Source organism: Rhinopithecus bieti, unplaced genomic scaffold (genome assembly GCF_001698545.2).
Source record: "Rhinopithecus bieti isolate Rb0 unplaced genomic scaffold, ASM169854v2 scaffold_31446, whole genome shotgun sequence".
NCBI classification, from domain to species: domain Eukaryota; kingdom Metazoa; phylum Chordata; class Mammalia; order Primates; family Cercopithecidae; genus Rhinopithecus; species Rhinopithecus bieti.
Genome location: NW_016813612.1, coordinates 274,557 through 294,075, shown reverse-complemented (window position 1 = coordinate 294,075; position 19,519 = coordinate 274,557). Strand labels below are relative to the sequence as shown.

Here is a 19,519-nt window from a genome sequence, read left to right as displayed (position 1 = left end):
TGGATACAAGTCTTTTTCAGATATGTGATTTTTAAATATTTTCTTCTAGCCTGTGGTTTGTCTTTTCATTCTCATAACAGTGTTTTTTTGTTTTTTGTTTTTTTGTTTTTTTCTTTTTTGAGATGGGGTTTCACTCTGTTGCCCAGGCTGGAGTGCAGTGGCACCATCTTGGCTTACTGCAACCTCTGCCTCCCAGGTTCAAGTGATCCTCCCACCTCAGCCTCCCAAGTAGCTGGGATTACAGGTGCACATGATGACAGTGTCTTTTAAAGAGCAGAAGACATTAGTATGCATGAAATCCGATTTATCAGTTTATTTATTTTATTTATTTTAAAACAGAGATGGGGTCTCAGTATGTTGCACAGGCTGGTCTTGAACTTCTGGGCCCAAGTGAGCCTCTTGCCTTGACCTCCCAAAGTGCTGGAATTACAGGCGTGAGCCACTGTGCCTAGCCTGTTTTTTTTTTTTTTAATGGATCATGGTTTCAGTGTCAAATCTAAGACATCTTTGCTTTACCCACATTTGCAAAGATATTTTTCCTGTTTTCCTTTTAGAAGTTCTATAGTTATTTTTTTGTTTTTTGTTTGTTTGTTTGTTTGTTTTACAGAGTCTCACTCTGTTGCCCAGGCTTGAGTGCAGTGGCAGAGTGGCAGGATCTCAATCTGCAACTTCAGAGGTTGCTCACTGCAACTTCCACCTCCTAGGTTCAAGCAATTATCCTGCCTTAGCCTCCTGAGTAGCTGGGATTACAGGCCTGTGCCACCATGCCCAGCTAATTTTTGTATTTTTAGTAGAGATGGGGTTTTGCCATGTTGGCCAGGCTGGTCTCGAAATCCTGACCTTAAGTGATCTGCCTGCCTCGGTCTCCCAAAGTGCTGGGATTACAGGTGTGAGCCACCGTGCCTGGCCAGAAGTTTTCTAGTTTTAGGTTTTATATTTAATTATATCATCTATTGAGTTAATTTTTGTCTGAGGCATGGATCTAAGTTTTTGTTTTGTTTTGTTTTGTTTTGTTTTTTTTTTTCATGTAAGTGTCCTATTGTAGCACCATTTTTTTTTTTTTTTAAGAGATGGGTCTCACTATGTTGCACAAGCTGAAGTGCAGTGCTATTCACAGGCATGATTATAGTGTACTGTACCCTTGAATTCGTGGTCTCAAGTGATCCTCCTGCCTCAGTCTCCTGAGAAGCTGGGACTACAAGTCTGTGCCACTGCTGCCTGGTCTGTAACACCATTTTTTGAAAAAAGTTCCCCCACTGAATTGCCTTTGTACCATTGTGAATCAGAAGTTCATATATGTGTGGGTCTATTTCTAGATTCTGTTCCATTGATCTGTTTGTCTGTCTTGATGCCATTAAGGCACTGCCTTTATTATTGTAGTTATCTAATAAGTGTTGAAATCTAATAAGCGTTGAAGTCATATAGTGTTAGTTCTCTAACTTTGTTCTTTGTCAGGGTGTTTTGGCCATTAGAGGTCTTTTGCATTTGCATATGAATTTTAGAATCAGTTTTTCAGTTTCTATAAAACACCTCCTGGGAGTTTGATTGGGATTGCATTGAATATAATGATCAATTTATGGAGAATTGACAACTGTATAGAGTCTTTTGACCCATGGACATGGTAGATCTCCCCATTTAGATATTAACTTCCTTCAGCAATGTTTTATAATTTTTACTGTGCAGATCTTTCACACTTTTCCCCAGATGCATCTAAAAATTTTATCTTTTCATGCATAAGTACTGAATAACTTATGATACTTGTAATAATAAACAGTGAATTTCCAGTTTTTGCTGACATATAGGAATATAATTGTTTTTTATATATTAACCACATATCCTGCAACCTTGCACAACTCACTTATTAGTTCTAGTAACATTTTATAGATTCCATAGGATTTTCTAACATTGAGAATCATGTTTGCAAATAACAGTTTTACTTCTTCCTTTCTAATTCTGGATGCTTTTTTGTTTTTTGCCTTATTGTAGTGGCTAGTGGGTGGGGATAGTGTGTTTTTAGGGTGAGCTAATCTCTCTGGTATTGATCAGGAGAGAGACATTCAGCTCCAGAGACTTTAATTTTGCTGTTACGTGAACTGACTCACAGTTGCAAAGTCTAAAGTTTCCCGTATCTTTTGGTTCACTTTGCTCTTTAGCTTCCTCTAAGCAGCACTGCCTATAGATGGTTTCTGTTGAAGCTGTTCTGGAAAAGAATGGGCCTGTTGTAGCATGGTCCCAATTTTCTCCTCAGACTGCTCATGATTCCTGTCATGGTTCCAACATGGGGATTTTAGGCACTTTGTCTTGCCTACCAAAACTTTCATCTCTTCTCCCTGCACCATAATACCAAATGGAGGAGTTACGTGTCCAATCTTGTTCCTTCTAGTTAGTTCAAGTTAGAACTAATTGGAATAACTGTCTGATACTCTTTAGAGTTTGTGGTATATAAATGTGTACATGTACATACACCCATATATGTGTGTCCATTTCTCTAGATTCACGGTAGATACTCTTTGATAGGTTTAGAGAAGGGGCAGTATGCAAATATATGTTCTAATGCTATTATTCTTGGAAATCTAATTCATCTATTTGAAACAATTGCTCTTCATAAATGTTACAATAAAAGTACTATAAAAAGGACCGTTTCTGTGGTAGGTAAAAAATGTGTTTAGCCAGCTCCCCAAATGGTCCCCAGTGATTCTCATTCTGGCGTTCACACCCTTGTGTATCTCATCCAACACTGAATCATGACTGGCCTGTGATGATAGTATACTGAGGAAATGACAGCAGGTGACTTCCAAAGCTAGGACTTAAATCATATTGCCACTTCTGCCTTGACCTCTTGGGCTGCTCACTTGAGGTGGAAGTGGAAGTCTGCTGCTGTGTTGTGAGGATACTCAGCCATGTACAGATACCTGGTGTGGGAAGGGAGGTTTTTTTTTCTTTTCTTTTCTTTTTTTTTTGAGACAGAGTCTCGCTCTGTCCCCTGGGCTGGAGTGCAGTGGCGGGATCTTGGCTCATTGCAACCTCTGCCTCCCAGGTTCAAGCGATTCTCCTGCCTCAGGCTCCTAAGTAGCAGGGATTACAGGTGTGTGCCACCACGCCCGTTGTATTTTTAGTAGAGACGGGGTTTCACCATGTTGGCCAGGGTGGCCTCAAACTCCTGACCTCAGATGATCTGCCTGCCTTGGCCTCCCAAAGTGCTGGGATTACAGGTCTGAGCCACTGTACCCGGCACAAGAAGGGACGTTTCACACTAATAGCCGGCACTTATGTGCCAACCATGTGAGTGAGTTACCTTTGAGGCAAATCCCCAGCCTCAGTCCAACTTTCAAGTGACTGCAGACCCAGGTGACACCTGACTAGACCCTCATGAGAGATCCCAAGCCAGTACCATCCAGCCAAGCCACTCCCAAATTCCTTATCCACAGAACCCATTTTTTTTTTCTTTTTCTCTTTTTAGGACTGACTGACCTATGTTCACTAATTCATAGAAACTTCAAGAGATAGTGTGTTTTGTTTTCAGCCATAAGGCTTTAGGGTGATTTGTTATGCAGCAGTAGATACCTAGTATACTCTCCATAATAGGACTTCATAAGTCAGTCTAATTCTTAAGAAAGGAATAACAAATCCAAGAAGTGGGACCCCTGTAATAAAGCAATATATCTACATACCCAGGATCATTTTTTATCTTTTAGTGGTGGGAGACCAATTCCCCTTTATAGCATGGAAATGCCTGGTGAGGAGGAGCCTGGTATCTGGAACTGTGTTCAGGAGAAGTATCAGTGTGATCAAGGTAAAAGAAAGTCTGTCCATCTTGGCACCACTTTGATACTGGAGAAAGGCTCCTGTCCAGAAGGGCACGGTAGAGAGGTACTTGCCAATGAGCTGGGGAGGGCTGCCACTGACTGACTGGCTTCAGGAAGTGTTTATCACTGACTGGCTCATGTTCAGAAGCTTGGAGTGACGCTGTTGTGTATTGGTTGATTTTCAGAGTTACGTGTACTGATCTAAAATTATGTAAATTAATGGCAAGTACTTGTTAGTGACTTGGGACTTTGGTCAAAAAACAGTCTTTTCCTTCCCTGAATATGAAAAATAAGGTCTTTTAATTAGCAGCCTCCCGTCTTCACTGTTTTTTCTTCGTGCAGTCCAAATTACAGAACAGACCCTAAAGGACTGTCCAGATCATTATTTGTGGAATTATGATATATATATATTTCAGCTGGTGTTAACATTTAAGTGCCAGTTACTGAGCAGAAAAATAGCTCTAACTACGAGTTTTTGTAATTTATTGGAAAAAGCTAAATGTAAGACATTTAGGGTGTCCTGCCAAAGTCAACACTGGACAAGATCATTTAATATAGGACATGTCCTGTATATACAGGATGCCTGGCAACCGTAGCCAGGGTGTTTTGGTTGTTAAATGAATCTGTCCTAAAAGGTTCCATGCACATCTAGGTCCTTGGAAGGCAGAGGGCTAAAAGGGCGAGTGGAAACCATGGTTTCCCTGAGGACTGCCCAGCTGAGGACCTAAGCAAGATCCTAGGCTTGGGCCTCTTAGAGATGACAAAGCAGGCTCCATTCTCCCCTCACCTGCACGGCCCAGGCTTCAGGTGAGCCACGGGGTGAAGGCGGCCAACAGCTGAGGCGCTGCCAGTGAACTGGGGCCCCACTTGTGCCTAGAGGGTGAGGTATGGGTAGAGCCAGGCTGCATCAGTCGATGACACTCCCAAGGCAATGCCGACGGCTGCCGGAGAAACCTGGGCTGAGAGCGCTACGCTGCCGGTCCGCCGCCTGCCTCTCAGCCCAGCGGGTCGCCGCGACCTCTCCTCTTCCGCAGGGCGGGGCCAGCCGTGAGAGGCGGGGCGGGTCTGGCCGCGGGGCGACCGAGATGGCGGCCTCCGGGGGCCTAGAGGGGCCCTGAGCGCGCACTTGCTTTTCCGGCTCGGCCTTTAGTTAGTGACCAGCCCCTTGGTGTTCGGCAGAGCGTGGGTTTCAGCGAGTTCTACGTGCAAGGTCTGCCCGGTGCCGGCTTCCTTGCTGCCCCTGGCGGCTCGTTACCTCCCACTTCCCCTGAACTTGGTCCCAATGGCGGCCCGCCCCTCCTTCACCCGGACCGTGGGCATCTGGGCCTCGCCGAAGCCGCCAAGGTGGTTACTCTGGCTTCTACAGCCCGGGTCCAGCCCTTTGCCACCGAGGCCTGATACTCTTTTCTGCCCTAAAGAACTTGCCCTGACGGCCTCTCGCTCCCGGTACTGACGTTTCTGATGTCTGGGGTCGCCTGCTTTCTTGGGTGGAGTGTTAAGATCCCGGTTGGGTGGGGTGTCCGGTCAGCATCACCCACTGGGACGCTGAGTATTTTACCCTTAATTCGCATTTAGCCACCCCAGTCCCTCTTCTCCTGAGGTTCTTTTTTTTGAGTCAGCGTCATCGTGCCTATAAGCATTCTGTAAAGACTCTTTACGTTTGTAGAGACCCAATACAATAGGGACAGGGCTCTTGGGTCCCTCAGTCTGCCCGTGGGAATGGGCTCAAAAAAAGCTCTTCGGACTGAGCAGGCAGGTGGAAGATTGTTCTGAAGACCAGGCAGAACAGCTCATAAGAAGGTCGGGGCTATCAGCGTGAGAACAATTAGAGGGAGTCCTAGTAGAATCCCCGTGCATCCAGTGCTGGAAATGTGGAAACTAGGATGGCCATAGGTTGCTGTAGGTGGTGGAGGACAGGGTCCTTAGCACTCATGGCTGTTTTTCTCTTAGCTCCTGAGGATCTTGCTTGTCCAAACCCAGAAGACAGTGCATGAAGCCGGGGGACATCCGCCATGCTCCAAGCAACTTGGCCTCAGGTGAGCTGAGCTTAAGTCTTTTTTTTTTTTTAAACTCACTTTAGCTATCACATAATCAGGAAAGGATGAGGAAGGCCTAACTTGGCCAAGCTGTGTTTTCCCTTTTGTATCTATCTCTAGGGCTATGGCAGATGTAAATATGTACTGGGGAAATGAAAGTTTTGTGTATAGAGAGTGCATGCATAGATTTAAATGGAAGACAGGGGACCCATGCCAATGAATTCTTTCTGAATGTGGAAATCCAGATCATGTTCTAGAAATGAAAGTTACCTGCTGAAATCAGACTTTTTTTTTTTTTTTTTTTTTTTTTTGAGACGGAGTCTCGCCCTGTCGCCCAGGCTGGAGTGTAGTGGTGCTATGATCTCGGCTCACTGCCGCCTCTGCCTCCCGGGTTCAAGTGATTCTCATACCTCAGCCTCCTGAGTAGCTGGGATTACAGGTGTGCGCCGCCATGTGCGGTTAATTTTTGTCTTTTTAGTAGAGACGGGGTTTACACCACGTTGGCTAGGCTGGTCTCCAACTCTTGAGTTCAGGTGATCCGCCCACTTCGGCTTCCCAAAGTGCTGGGATTATAAGCAGGAGCCACCACGCCAGCCTGAAATCAGAAATTCTTTATTGGAGAGATTGCCCACGAATTGTATTGCATGTATCCCAGAGAGATTAGTATTGTTACTTAAATATACATTTTCTAAATGCTAGATGCAAGGACTGTGAAGTTGAAGGGAAAGCTGGATGTACTCTAGAAACCGGAAGGGGTCAGAGAAAGTGGTTCAATATGAAATGGAAGAAATAGATACCTGTATTATAGGTCATGGTGAGGACAGTGGTTTCTGTACTGGTTCATTGGGAAGGCTCTGAAGAATTTTAGGCAGGGAGATGACAGAGTGACAGAGTTGGATTTATATATTAAAAGGATCTTCCCAGCCCTTAGTGGCAAATTCTGTAGAAAGGTGGTAGTCAATTAAGAAGATATTGCGGTCAGGTAAGATATTAAGTGTTGTCCTCTTTTGTTTTTTGAGACGGAGTTTCGCTCTTGTCACCTAGGCTCTAGTGCAATGGTGTCATCTTGGCTCACCACAACCTCTGCCTCCTGGGTTCAGGCGATTCTCCTGCCTCAGCCTCCCAAGTAGCTGGGATTACAGGCATGTGCCACCACGCCTGGCTAATTTTGTATTTTTAGTAGAGATGGGGTTTCACCATGTTGGCCAGGCTGCATTTTATTTTTTAATTTAATTAATTTATTTATAGTTTTTATTTTCTGGAGCAGTTTTCGGTTCACAGCAAAATTAAATGGAAGGTACAGAGATTTCCCATGTATTCCCTGCCCCTGCACATGTATGTACAAGTTCTGATAGAAGTTCAAATACAAGTCTGGTATCAGCACAGTACAATGTCAGTGTCTTTAGAAGAATGGAAATCCTTTTTTTCTTTCCTTATTCTCCAATATGTCCTAAACAGCATATGAGGTTTGATTGAGAACTAACCTACTGCCAAACCATTTGACACTGGTACTTAAAATAGTTTCTTAGAGCAGTTTTAGTTGATAACAAAATTGGGCAGAAAGGAAGAGTTCCCATTGATCTCCTGCCACCACAAAACGCACAACTTTCTTCAATATTAATGTTCCACATCAGAGTAACACTTTTGTTATAGGGAGTGAACCTATACTGACACATCAGTGTCATTCAAAGTCGATAGTTTACATTAGGGTTCACTCTTGATGATGACATGTATCCACTATTATACAGAATAGTTTCACTGCCCTAAAAATACCTTATGCTTCTCTTATCCATCCTTACTTTCCCCTTAGTCGCATCCCAGTTGACAACCATCAATTGATTTTTGTATTCTCTTCATAGTTTTGCCAGTTCCAAAATGTCATATAGCCAGAATCATACAGTATGTAGCATTTTCAGATTGGCTTCTTTCACTTAGTGATAATGCATTTCATTTCCTCTGTGTCTTTTCATGGCTTGATAGATCATTTTGTTTTAGTGCTGAATAATATTCCATTGTCTGTATATACTACAGCTTATCCATTCACCTACTGAACGACACCTTGGTTGGTTCCAAGTTTTGGCGATAATGAAAAAAAGCCCCTATAAATGTCCACCTACAGGTTTTTGTGTGGACAGAAGTTTTCGACTCCTTTAGTTAAGTACCAAGGAGCATGACTGCTGGGTTGTATGGTAAGAGTGTGTTTAGTTTGTAAGAAATTGACAAACTCTTTTCCAAAGTGGCTGTCCCATTTTGCATTCATTCCCACCAGCAATGAATGAGAGTTCTGTTGTTTTGCATCCTGGCCAGCATTTGGTGGTGTCAGTGTTTTGGATTTTGGCCTTTCTAATAGGTATGTAGTGGTATCTCATTGTTTTCATTGTGGTTCCCTAATGACATATACTCTTGAGCATAGTTTCATATGCCTATTTGCTATCTGTATATTTGCTTTGTTGAGGTGTCTGTTGAGGTTTTTTGCCTAGTTCTTAATTGGCTTGTTTATAAAGAGTTCTTTGTATATTTTGGATAATAGTGCTTTATCAGATATGTCTTCTGCAAATATTTTCTCCCACACTTTAGTATGTCTTCTCATGTTCTTAATGTGTTATCCTTTTAAAATATAGTTTAATTCCCCCTCATTTTTTTTCTTTCAATTGTTTTCTCCAAAACATTGTTTGCTAGTTTTTCACGCATGCTTTTCTAGATGACGTTAAATGATCTCCCACCCCAGCACAAATTTCATGGATTTTTTTGTTAGGAGAGGGGATTTTATTGAATTCATGAGTAAATTTGGAGATAATTGACATCTTTACAAGTTTGATTCTTCCCGTTCAGAAACACTATCAGTTCCAATTTATTCAGTTCTTTTTAAATGTATCTTAGTAAACATTTCGTGTTCTTCCATCCTGTTCTCACTGATTTCTCTTAGGTCCATTCTTAGCAATTTTTTGTGTGAATGGCATCTTAGTTTCTTTCAGTGTATCTTCCAGTTGTTTATGATGTAAGTACCATCATACTAAAAGCTAATAATTTTGGTTTACTTATTCTGTATCTAGATAACTTAGTGAATTGTTTTATAAGTTCTAAATGTTTTCAGTTTGTTTTCTTGGTTCTTAGATGTCTTTAGGTGATAGTTATTTCATCTGCAAGCAGAGATATTTATGTTCATTCCTTTCCTATATATATGCTCCTTTCCCATCTTTTGCAGAAAGTAAAACCTCAGCTTATGGTAAATTGTCAACTATCAACTTTAATGGATTTGCTCTAGCATTTTACTGTTTAGATGTTGTTTGCTGTTGGTTTCTTACTCTCTTCATAAGTTAAAACAATTTTTTTAATGGTTAAACCGTTTTTGAAATAAACTCTTAGGAAATATATATTAAGCATCTGGTACATGTTAGGCACTCTACTGTGTGCTAGTAAACCAATCATGAACAAACAATTCTTGCCTCATGGAGTTACATTCTGGTGGGCGGAGATAGATAGTAAACCATATCATATGACAAGATGAATAATACTGTGGAGAAAAATGAAATAAGGTGAGGTACATGGGGACCATCCACAGGAAGAACAAAAAGATATCCCAAACCCAACTGCCTTAAAACAATGTTTTTTCCTTAATATTAGGCATTTTCTAGGGCTCATGAAACTTAAGAATAGTAGATGGCAGGAGAGGCAGACAGTTTGTGGAAGAAGAGATGATGGATGTAGGCTGGGAGGAGAAAGTTGTGAGAGAAGCTCTGGAGATGTCAGGGTGTGAGGTTTGACTTGCTATAAGTGGAGGTGAAATTTGGTTTTATCTGTGAGCCTGTAGTTACTGTCCTCAGAAGCCCTTAATGGCTTGTTGAAGCAGTACAGTAATTGTATACAGGACAACATGATCCAGTCTGCTGTTTGGGCTTTTGGCTCACATTATTTTGGGGGCCCTTTGGACCTCATCATTGCTCAGTTTAAAGACTGGCTCTCCCTTTGAGGAATGTCTGCGTTTATTTTATTTTTTCCTTTCAGCATCTCTTTTAGAGCTGAGTTCTCTGCTTGCTCTTGTTTGAAGAGACACCCTCTCATAAGGACCTGCGTGCAGAGCCAGCAGAGCTGCTGTAAGCAGTTTGAGTTGCCAGAATTTATCCTTGATGTACAGTTCTTCCCTCCTTCCTTCAAGACCAGTTACAGTCATATTCCTTTTTCTCTATTCCCCTGTGCCCACTCCAGTCCATATGCTGCTTTAAGGGCTCCCAGGAGACAGAATATAGAATGTGCATGCAAGAGTTAGGAGCTTGACTGTGCCTCTGTTGGTAGGTATTTTATTTTCAGCATCTGAAAAGAACAAGGCTGACTGCATAGCGTAATGAGACTCTTCTGGGAGGTGGAATCATCTTTGGGAGCATCAAGGTGAGAAAGCGTACAGGTCATGAAACGTCCTCCAAGCTGAGAGTCTAATCTCTGTGATTTGCAGTATGCTGAACTCTAGAAGAAGAGAAAGGCTGGGTGCAGTGGCTCACGCCTATAATCCTAGCACTTTGGGATCCACTTTCGGGTGGATCACCTGAGGTCAGGAGTTCAAGACCAGCCTGGCCAAAATGGTAAAACCCTGTCTCTACTAAAAATACAAAAATTAGCTAGGTGTGGTGGTTGGCGCCTGTGATCCCAGCTACCTAGGAAGCTGAGGCAGGAGAATCGCGTGAACCCAGGGGGCAGAGGTTGCAGTGAGCCAAGATCGAGATACCTCACTCCAGCCTGGGCAACAGAGTGAGATTCTGCCAAAAAACAAAACAAAACAAAACAAAAAAAAACAGAGAAAGTAGCCAATGGACACCATCTGAAACTGCTCTGGGGCCTCATGGAAGGTTCAGAGGCTCAGGCTTCCAGGGTGGTGTGTGTAGTTTTGAAATAGATGACCCCCAATTTAAATTGGGGAAGGGGGCCCATATGGCCTGGAGGGAGTACACTGAAGATGGTTTGAATGGTGATTTTTGGAATTGAGGAGTTTGAGAAGCTGTTCTCCAAAGATAGGGCAGCACCAGGTTCAGGGGTTAGCCATGTTTTTGGAGAAGTTTGTGAGCCCAGTGTGGGAGACAGCTTGGTGTGTTAGTAGAGCCCACGTTTGTTGTCTGGCAGATCTGTATTGAAGTTCCCGTTCTACCACTTCCTGGCTATGTGATCTTCAGCAAAGTAATTGAACTTTTGAATCTAAGTTTCATCATTTGAAAAATGGGAATAGTAATTCTTATTTCACATATGTTTTGTAATGATTGAATGAAAAACAAGATGTAAAATTACCAACCTTGGCTGGGCGTGGTGGCTCACACCTGTAATCCTAGCACTTTGAGAGACTGAGGCAAGTGGATTGCTTGAGCCTAGGAGTTTGAGATCAGCCTGCGCAATATGGTGAAACCCTGTCTCTAAAAAAAAAAAAAAAAAGGCCGGGCATGGTAGCTCATGCCTGTAATCCCAGCACTCTGGGGAGCTGAGGTGGACGAATCACCAGAGGTCAGGAGTTTGAGACTAGACTGGCCAACATGTTGAAATCCTGTCTCTACTAAAAATACAAAAATTAGCCTGGCATGGTGGTGTGTGCCTGTAATCCCAGCTACTTGGGAGACTGAGGCTGGAGAATCACTTAAATTTGGGAGGCAGAGATTGCAGTGAGCCGAGATCGCATCACTGCACTCCAGCCTGCCTAGGTGACAGAGCAAGACTCCGTCTCAAAAAAATAATTAAAATATGGCCGGGCGCGGTGGCTCAAGCCTGTAATCCCCAGGGCACTTGGGAGGGGGCTTTGAGAGGGGCGGATCCCACGAGTCCAGAGTCAAGGCCATCTGGTGGGAACACGGGGTGAAAACCCGGGGTTTCTCCTAAATTAACAAAAACTAAAGCCGGGGGAGGTGGGGGCGCCTTTAGTTCCAGTACTCGGGGCTGGGGCAGGGAGAATGGGGCGTAAAACCCGGGAGGCGGGGAGCCCTTGCAGTTTTGAGGCTGAGATCCAGCCCCACTGCCTCCCCAGGGCCTGGGGTGAACCAGGAGGCGGTCCGGGTTCTCAAAAAAAAAAAAAAAATTTAAAAAAAAATTAAAATTAATAATAAATTAAATTAAATAATAAATAAATAAATAAATAAATAAAATAACCAACCTAGGGGCCTGGTGCACAGGGCTAATCAACAAGTATAGTTGTCTTCATTCTTGGGAAGATGGAGATAGCCCCAGGGGAGGGAGTCAGAGAGGGGAACACCTAGTGAAGTGACAGCCTTGGTGGATGTGATGGAGCTCAGAAAAGTGGGGGACAGATCTGTGCCCAGGGACCTGGCACTGCCAGCTTGTCTTTCAAGACTGGTGGTTCAGAGAGGAGGGTCAGAATGGGCAGGCTAAAGGTTTCTTTCAAGAGAGCCAGCTTTCTGATAAGGCAGAAAGGTGGAAAAGAGAAATTTGCAAAATACTGGTGTTATTTCTAACATGCTTCTCTCTACATTGTAGACAGTGTTGGGGAGAACCAAAGAGAAGCAGGTGGGGGCTTCTCTTTGTAGACAGTGTTAGGGAGAACCAGAGGGACCAGATGGGGGCTGTGCATGTGCCCCTTGGATGGGTGGATACAGGGTGTATTAGTCCATTTTCACGCTGCTGATAAAGACGTACCTGAGACTGGGAAGAAAAAGAGGTTTAATTGGACTTACAGTTCCACATGGCTGGGGAGGCCTCAGAGTCATGGTGGGAGGTGATAGATCCTTCTTACATTGTGGCGGCAAGAGAAAAATGAGAGAGTTTGGGCAGGGGAACTCCTCTTTTTAAAACCATCAGATCTCATGAGACGTACTCACTGTCACGAGAACAACATGGGAAAGACTTGCCCCCATGATTCAGTTGTCTCTCACCAGGTCCCTCCCACAACATGTGGTAATTCAAGGTGAGATTTGGGTGGGGACACAGCCATACCGTATCACAGGGTGAGTAGTTGCTGTCTGTAGTGGTTGCTGTATAGAAAATAAGGAGAGAGGATTACAGAGTACCTGAGGGTAGGAGGTGCCAGGGAGACAGATCTGTGAAGCCAGGAACCTAGGAGTTGATGCTGTTACCAGGGAGAAAGCAACTGGATGCCAGGCTATAAGAATCAGTAGCAGCTAGGGGCTCCAGAGCTGAGTAGATGGGAGAGTGTTGGGGCTCCCCATTTGAAAGTGGAACTGCTGGCTGAGGGCTCGCCCCTGGCTGTGGTGGTGGATGCTCTTGTTTGAGCACATCTTCCGTGGGGCTCAGAGTTGTGGGTGCAGGCAGGTTTATCCCTTCCCTGAAGCTCAAGCTGCTCCCTTCTTCCTTCTACTCCTCACTCAGAGATTGAGCAGGAACCTGTTGTTTCAGGAGTCAGTGACCTTTGAGGATGTGGCTGTTTACTTCACCCAGAATCAATGGGCCAGCCTCGACCCTGCGCAGAGGGCCCTATACGGGGAGGTGATGCTGGAGAATTATGCAAATGTGGCCTCCCTGGGTAAGGCCTCCCTCCCTCTGTGGCCCTTTGTAACAGTTTGCTATCTTCCTCAGATGTTTTGGGGATTCTAGTAGCCCTTGGGTTTGATGACTTCAGAGGAGAGTTTTGCAATCACCAGCCTCCAGAAATACTGGGTAGGGAAATCCCTGGGTTTCTTTGTTTTTGTTTGTTTGTTTGTTTGTTTTTGCTTTTTTGTTTGTTTTGAGACAGGGTCTTGCTCTGTCATCTAGGCTGGAGGGCAGTGGCATGGCCATGGCTCACTGCAGCCTCAAACTCCTGGGCTCAAGCAATTCTCCTGCTTCAGCCTCCCAAGTAGCTGGGACTATAGACGTGTGCCACTGTGCCTGGCTTCCCTTTGGTTTTAAAATTAGACTTCCTTATACTCCAGGAACAGTGTGGTCCTGGGCCCTGAGGGAAAGCATTCTTTCTGGCACCCTAGGTGAGCCCTTTGTTCCTTTGTCCATCCAGTTTTCTGGGGATGTTCGCCCTCCCTTTGTGGAAGGGTCTCCCAGGGGAGCAGTAGGTACATTTTTCCTGAGGGAGTTTCCCTTCTTCTGAGTCAGGGCCAGATTGCAGCTTCTTTCTGAGGAGAGTCATACCTCCTTGGCTTTATCGTGGAGCACAGTTTGGACCTCCTTGTCGGAACTCTCACTTGGTCTGCTGATGTTCCATTTCTCTCCCAGATAGCCTGATGGAGGGTGGGCTGAGAAAGATCCCAGGAATAGCTCTGGACATCTCCCCTCTATTTGTCTTTCTCTTTTCTTCATAAAGTAGCGTTTCCATTCCCCAAACCTGCTCTGATCTCCCACCTGGAGAGAGGGGAAGCACCATGGGGCCCAGATCCCTGGGACACTGAGATTCAGAGAGGCATCAGTCAAGGTGAGTATGAGAATCCAGTGGTTAAGTTTCTTGTTTTGCCTTCCTGGTTTACTAGGTAAGAAGCATTTCTTATGCTTCAGGGAACAAAGCTCCCAGTTATTTATAAGTTGATACTCACTGCACTCTCAGACCTCACACTGAGTTCTGACCCTGAGCTTCGAAAGACCGCCTCTGGGAGTACATGGCCTCGCACTGTCTGCACATTCATGTGGCTGTCCTCCGAGGCAGAAAAGCTGTGACCCAGTAGCTCCTAAACCACTTTTTTCTTACTTACCGGTGGAGACGTTTTAATTGTATGCCATTTTTCATTGCAAAGAAGTGGGGTTTCAGCCAAATTTAAGGAAAATATGATTTTTTGGGCCAAACTGACTTATTTGTGCTATAGCTATAAATTTTACTTTAGGCCTTCAGCCCTGAAAATGGCTTTAATTGGCCTTTTTAGTATCTAAATCACTTAAGAGTTTCACTTGCCATAATCTTTAGATCTACATTATGTTTACCATAGATGGGACTATAGACGAAAGGGCTAGGAATATTCTCCCATCATAGCCCCCTACACACACACACGCACACACACAGACACACATGCACACATGCACGTGTGCACACACATGCCACCTAAAATTTCCCTGAGATGACTTACCAGTCCTGGAAGGTTTTGGTTACTTGCGTTTCCGTTTTTTTGGAAGAAAATTTCAAGCCTTCTCACACATACATGCTTTTGTATATAGTGGTTCCTTTAGCAGTGGTACCACAGTGGCTTACAGCTCTCTGATCCAACTTCTGTTCCAGCTGACTTTCTGAAACTAATCATCTTTTATCCCAGAATATTGTGTGGAATATTTAAATATAGGATAATTAGGACATTGTTTAGAATTTGGGGTGATTGCCTGGGTTACAGGTAGGACACTGGGATCCATTTTTTTTTTTGGTTTGTGTTTCTCAGTCTGCAAGACCTCTTGTAGTGTTGGAGCTGCTTCTCTATTCTTCCCAGTCTCTCATTCCTTTCTCCTCTTCTGGGTTTCTGTCTCTCTTTAAAAAATTTTCCCATTTCTCGCTGTTCTTTCTTATTCTCTCCTTCTTTTTTCTTTCTTGTCTCTCCTGCCTTCTTTCCTTCTCATTCTTGATTCTGCTTCTTCCCATTTCACCTACCTTAGTTCAGTTTTCCAGCCTTCCTCATGGGGAGCACTTCTTGGCTATCTTTCCTGTTCCATTTCTGTGTCTTTACTTCTCCAATTCTATGTCATTATTTTTCTATTTTTTTTTGAGACGGGGTCTAGCTCTGCTGCCCAGGCTGAAGTGCAGTAGCACGATCTCCACTCACTGCAACCTCTGCCTCCTGGGCTCAAGTGATCCTCCCACCTCAGCCTCCCTAGTAGCTAGGACCACAGATGTGCGCCACCACACCCGGCTAATTTTTGTATTTTTTTGTGGAGACAGAGTTTCGCCACGTTGCCCAGGCTGGTCTCGAATTCCTGAGCTCAAGCCATCCGCCTGCCTCAGCCTCCCAAAGTGCTGATATTACAGGCATGAGCCACCACACCTGGCCTGTCATTATTTTTCTTTGTCTCTCTCATCCTCCTTTATAGATGCTTGTATATAACCATTTCACAGGTATGTTTTTTAAAATTACATTCTGCAAGAGAAAATTAGGAACACTGGATCCTACTTTTCTCCCAGTTTTGTAACTAGGAACACTTGTGGTTTCTTTGGTCAGGTGATGAGTCCTGGATCAAATACGAAGGGCCAGTTATAAAGCAGGAAGCCTCTGAAGAAACAGAGTTGCACAGAATGCCGGTAGGAGGACTTCTCAGGAACGTTTCTCAGCGCTTTGATTTTGAAAGCAAGGCAATGCAGCAGACTTTCAATCTAAATCCAAACTTGATACTTCGAGGTGGAATGAAGTTCTATGAATGTAAAGAATGTGGGAAAATCTTCCGATATAACTCAAAGCTCATTCGGCATCAGATGAGTCACACTGGGGAAAAGCCCTTTAAGTGTAAGGAGTGTGGCAAAGCTTTCAAGTCCAGCTATGACTGTATTGTACATGAGAAAAACCACATTGGAGAAGGGCCCTATGAATGTAAGGAGTGTGGCAAAGGTTTGAGTTCCAACACAGCCTTGACTCAGCATCAGAGGATCCACACTGGAGAGAAACCCTATGAATGTAAAGAGTGTGGGAAGGCTTTCCGTAGGAGTGCGGCCTACCTGCAGCATCAGAGATTACACACGGGAGAGAAACTCTATAAATGTAAAGAATGTTGGAAAGCTTTTGGTTGTAGGTCACTTTTTATTGTCCATCAGAGAATTCATACTGGGGAGAAACCTTACCAGTGTAAGGAGTGCGGCAAAGCCTTCACTCAGAAAATAGCCTCCATTCAGCATCAGAGAGTTCACACTGGGGAGAAGCCTTATGAATGTAAGGTGTGTGGGAAAGCCTTCAAATGGTATGGAAGTTTTGTTCAGCATCAGAAATTGCACCCTGTGGAGAAGAAGCCGGTCAAGGTTCTTGGGCCATCCCTAGTCAGTCCCCAGTGCCCCTCTCCAGCCTTACCTCCTGTTCTTCTCCAGGGATCCTGTTCTGCTCCAGCTGTGGCTGTGCCTTCACTGACCTTTCCACATGCTGTGCTCATTCCTACCTCTGGGAATTTGTTCATGCTGCTGCCTACATCTGGAATACCTTCTTCATCTGCCCAAATAGTGCGTGTCTTCCAGGATCTTACTCCCACTGTGAAACCTTCCCCAGTTATTCTCACCCCTTCCTCTCACTCCTCATGAGCTTTATCTTGGCAGTCTTACGGTTCTTATGCCCAGTAAATCTCCAACCTAATTTTTTTTTTTTTTTGAGACAGGGTCTTGCTCTGTCACCCAGGCTGGAGTGCGGCGGTGTGATCTTGGCTCACTGCAACCTCCACCTCCTGGGTTCAAGCGATTCTCTTCCTTCAGACTCCCGAATAGCTGGGTTTACGGGCACACATCACCACCCCCAGCTAATTTTTGTATTTTTAGAAGAGACAGGGTTTCGCCATGTTGACCAGGCTGGTCTCAAACATCTGACCTCAAGTGATCTGCCTGCCTTGGTCCCCCAAAGTGCTGGGATTACAGAAGTGAGCCACTGTGCCCGGCCTCCAACCTAATTTGAGTTTCATTCGTATTTTTTTCCTCACCTTACATGTGTTACAGCTGTTTCAACATAAATTCCATTATCATCTATATATATTTAAAGACCATGTTTATATAATCTGTTCTGGGTAGAAAATGGAAATACTGAACCTTTGCTTTAGTCCCTTTCAGGCTTGAACAACAGTGGCTGTATCTGCATCGTGGGGTTGCTGGTGGTAGAACACTTTGGTGTTAGGAAAGTTTGGAAAAGAGGATATCCCTGTATTAGGCCATTATGATTAGAGATAAGCAGCCTGGGAGAAATGTACAAGACCTGTGGCTACTGGTAGAGAATTGGAATAAGCTTCCAACAATGGACCGTAGAGATTAATGGAGATTGTTTAGTGGGCCCATGGCTAGGTGGGGTATTAATACAGTTGAGGTTATGTTGCCCTTGGCACACATCTTTGAGAATCTCATACATCTGTGCAAAAGATAGTGTGAAATAGTAAAAAAAAAAAGTATGTGTTGATGGCAGTGAGAGCAATCATGTCTTTAAACATGAAGTTTTTTTTCTTTAGTTTTGCTCTTGATAGCTAGATGTTTCTTTTAACTTTTATTTCCTAAGTAAATAGACACAAAGGCATTCATCTTTGTTGCATGTGTTTTGTAGATTTTTCCTGATGAGCATTGTTTTTTTTTTCTTTGTGAGCACTGGCTTCTATATTTTATTTCATATTTATGAACTGTAAATATGAATTTGATGAATTACTAAAGAAATAAAAGTAATGCTGTAAAGCCAACTCAAGGGGAATCTGAATAAGCCTCCAAAATTGGTTTTTTAGAAATAAAGGGAGCTGTTTAGTGGGTCAGTGGCTAGGCTTATGTGGTAGGTTAGTAAAGTGGAATTTGGGATTGCTCTTGGAAGTGGCTTTGATGAGGATCCTTTACAACCATTCAGAGGACTGTGTGAAGTAGTTACTGGGAAAAGAACTTGAATTATGCATTTATTGGCATTAATGTAAACATTAAGTCCTAAGCATTGGTGGAAGGGTCCATATATTTTTTTCTTTTGTGCTGCTATTGCTATCTAGATGTTTCTCTATAACAGTAACAGCCAAACCTTTACATTCTTGGTTTTTAAACTTTACCATGTGCCTGAATTACATGATGTGCTTGTAAAAAGAAGAGTTTTCTGTCTTGTAAAAATTCTGATTTTGGATATCTCTGGTGATGGCCAGATTTTTAGCATGGACCATACTTTGAGAGATACGCTTCAAACAGAAAATGCCCACCCCTCCTCCTTTACCCAGCTTAAACTCTATGGTCAATTCTTAAAATAATTCCTTTACAGTCTCCCTTAACTCCCTTGCCCTTCTCTTGCTTTGTCATGCTTGCTTGGCAAAACCTCATCTCTGACTAAATACAGTTCTTTGCCTTCTCTGTTCCTGCACCAGAAGTGATCAAGAGAAAGCCTACTACCATGCTGAATTGTCACTTTAAATTCATGACCAGTAACTTCATGGAGGCCCTTAATGTTTCCTGACGGTCATACTACACTTTTTGGAGTCCACTTAACTCCCCTGCTTTCCTAGGCCACTACTTTATACTTCCTCTCTTCTTTAACTTCCAAAACATCCCTCTCAGTTCTCATGCTCAGCTGATGGTTGTTTCTGCCTTCTGTGAGAGAACAGCAAGCTCCAGAAAGTGGCTGTGCCTTCAGCCCCGTGCCAGAATGAGAACATATGGAGCCAACTTGAGTCCAAAAGAGCTATGGCTACCTTGTTTCGCCCATCTACTTTTCAGCTTGCAGTATCTGATTCTTCACCACCGTATTCTCAGTCACTTCCACTAAATAGTGCTACTGTTTTAAGGTTCTGTCACACTCAGTAACCCACTTCTGGTTCCTCATTCTGTGTCAGTGATCAGTAGTAGACTGAAGAATCCACCTTAGATTTGCTGCATACTATTAATTAGCTTACAAAATGTCTAAGAGGAACTAAGCTGGGATGCCACATAGGCAGAAGCCAGGAAAAATGACCAACCACAGAACCAGGTGGTTCCAGTGGAAACTCAGCAGCTGCTGGTGCCTGCTACTGGACTGCCACCCCCATTGAAGGCAGAGACTGGACTACCAGGAAGGTCGTTTCACATTCTGTAGTAAAAAATATCCCCACAATCATTTTGGTAGGGTCTTCTGTCTTCAGCTAGGGTGTACCTGCTCAGTG

General features: G+C 43.8%; 1 protein-coding gene across 16 annotated transcripts in view; it reads left to right on the top strand.

Annotated features, from left to right (window-relative positions):
* ZNF620 (zinc finger protein 620) overlaps positions 1 to 17,078 on the top strand; it is a 31,013-nt gene extending 13,935 nt beyond the window's left edge. For 4 of the 16 annotated variants that reach the window (XM_017848762.1, XM_017848765.1, XM_017848766.1 and 1 more), the window contains 4 exons: positions 5,757 to 5,842; positions 13,184 to 13,310; positions 14,082 to 14,189; positions 15,907 to 17,078. In XM_017848762.1, the coding sequence (XP_017704251.1) occupies positions 5,819 to 5,842; positions 13,184 to 13,310; positions 14,082 to 14,189; positions 15,907 to 16,967 (1,320 nt within the window). In that variant the 5' untranslated portion in view covers positions 5,757 to 5,818 and the 3' untranslated portion in view covers positions 16,968 to 17,078. Of the gene's footprint in view, positions 1 to 3,712; positions 3,794 to 4,447; positions 4,614 to 4,661; positions 5,253 to 5,756; positions 5,843 to 13,183; positions 13,311 to 14,081; positions 14,190 to 15,906 lie in introns of those variants that run through there. The other 12 variants (XM_017848773.1, XM_017848777.1, XM_017848769.1 and 9 more) reach the window with 11 other exon arrangements.
* The last annotated feature ends 2,441 nt before the right edge of the window (positions 17,079 to 19,519 follow it).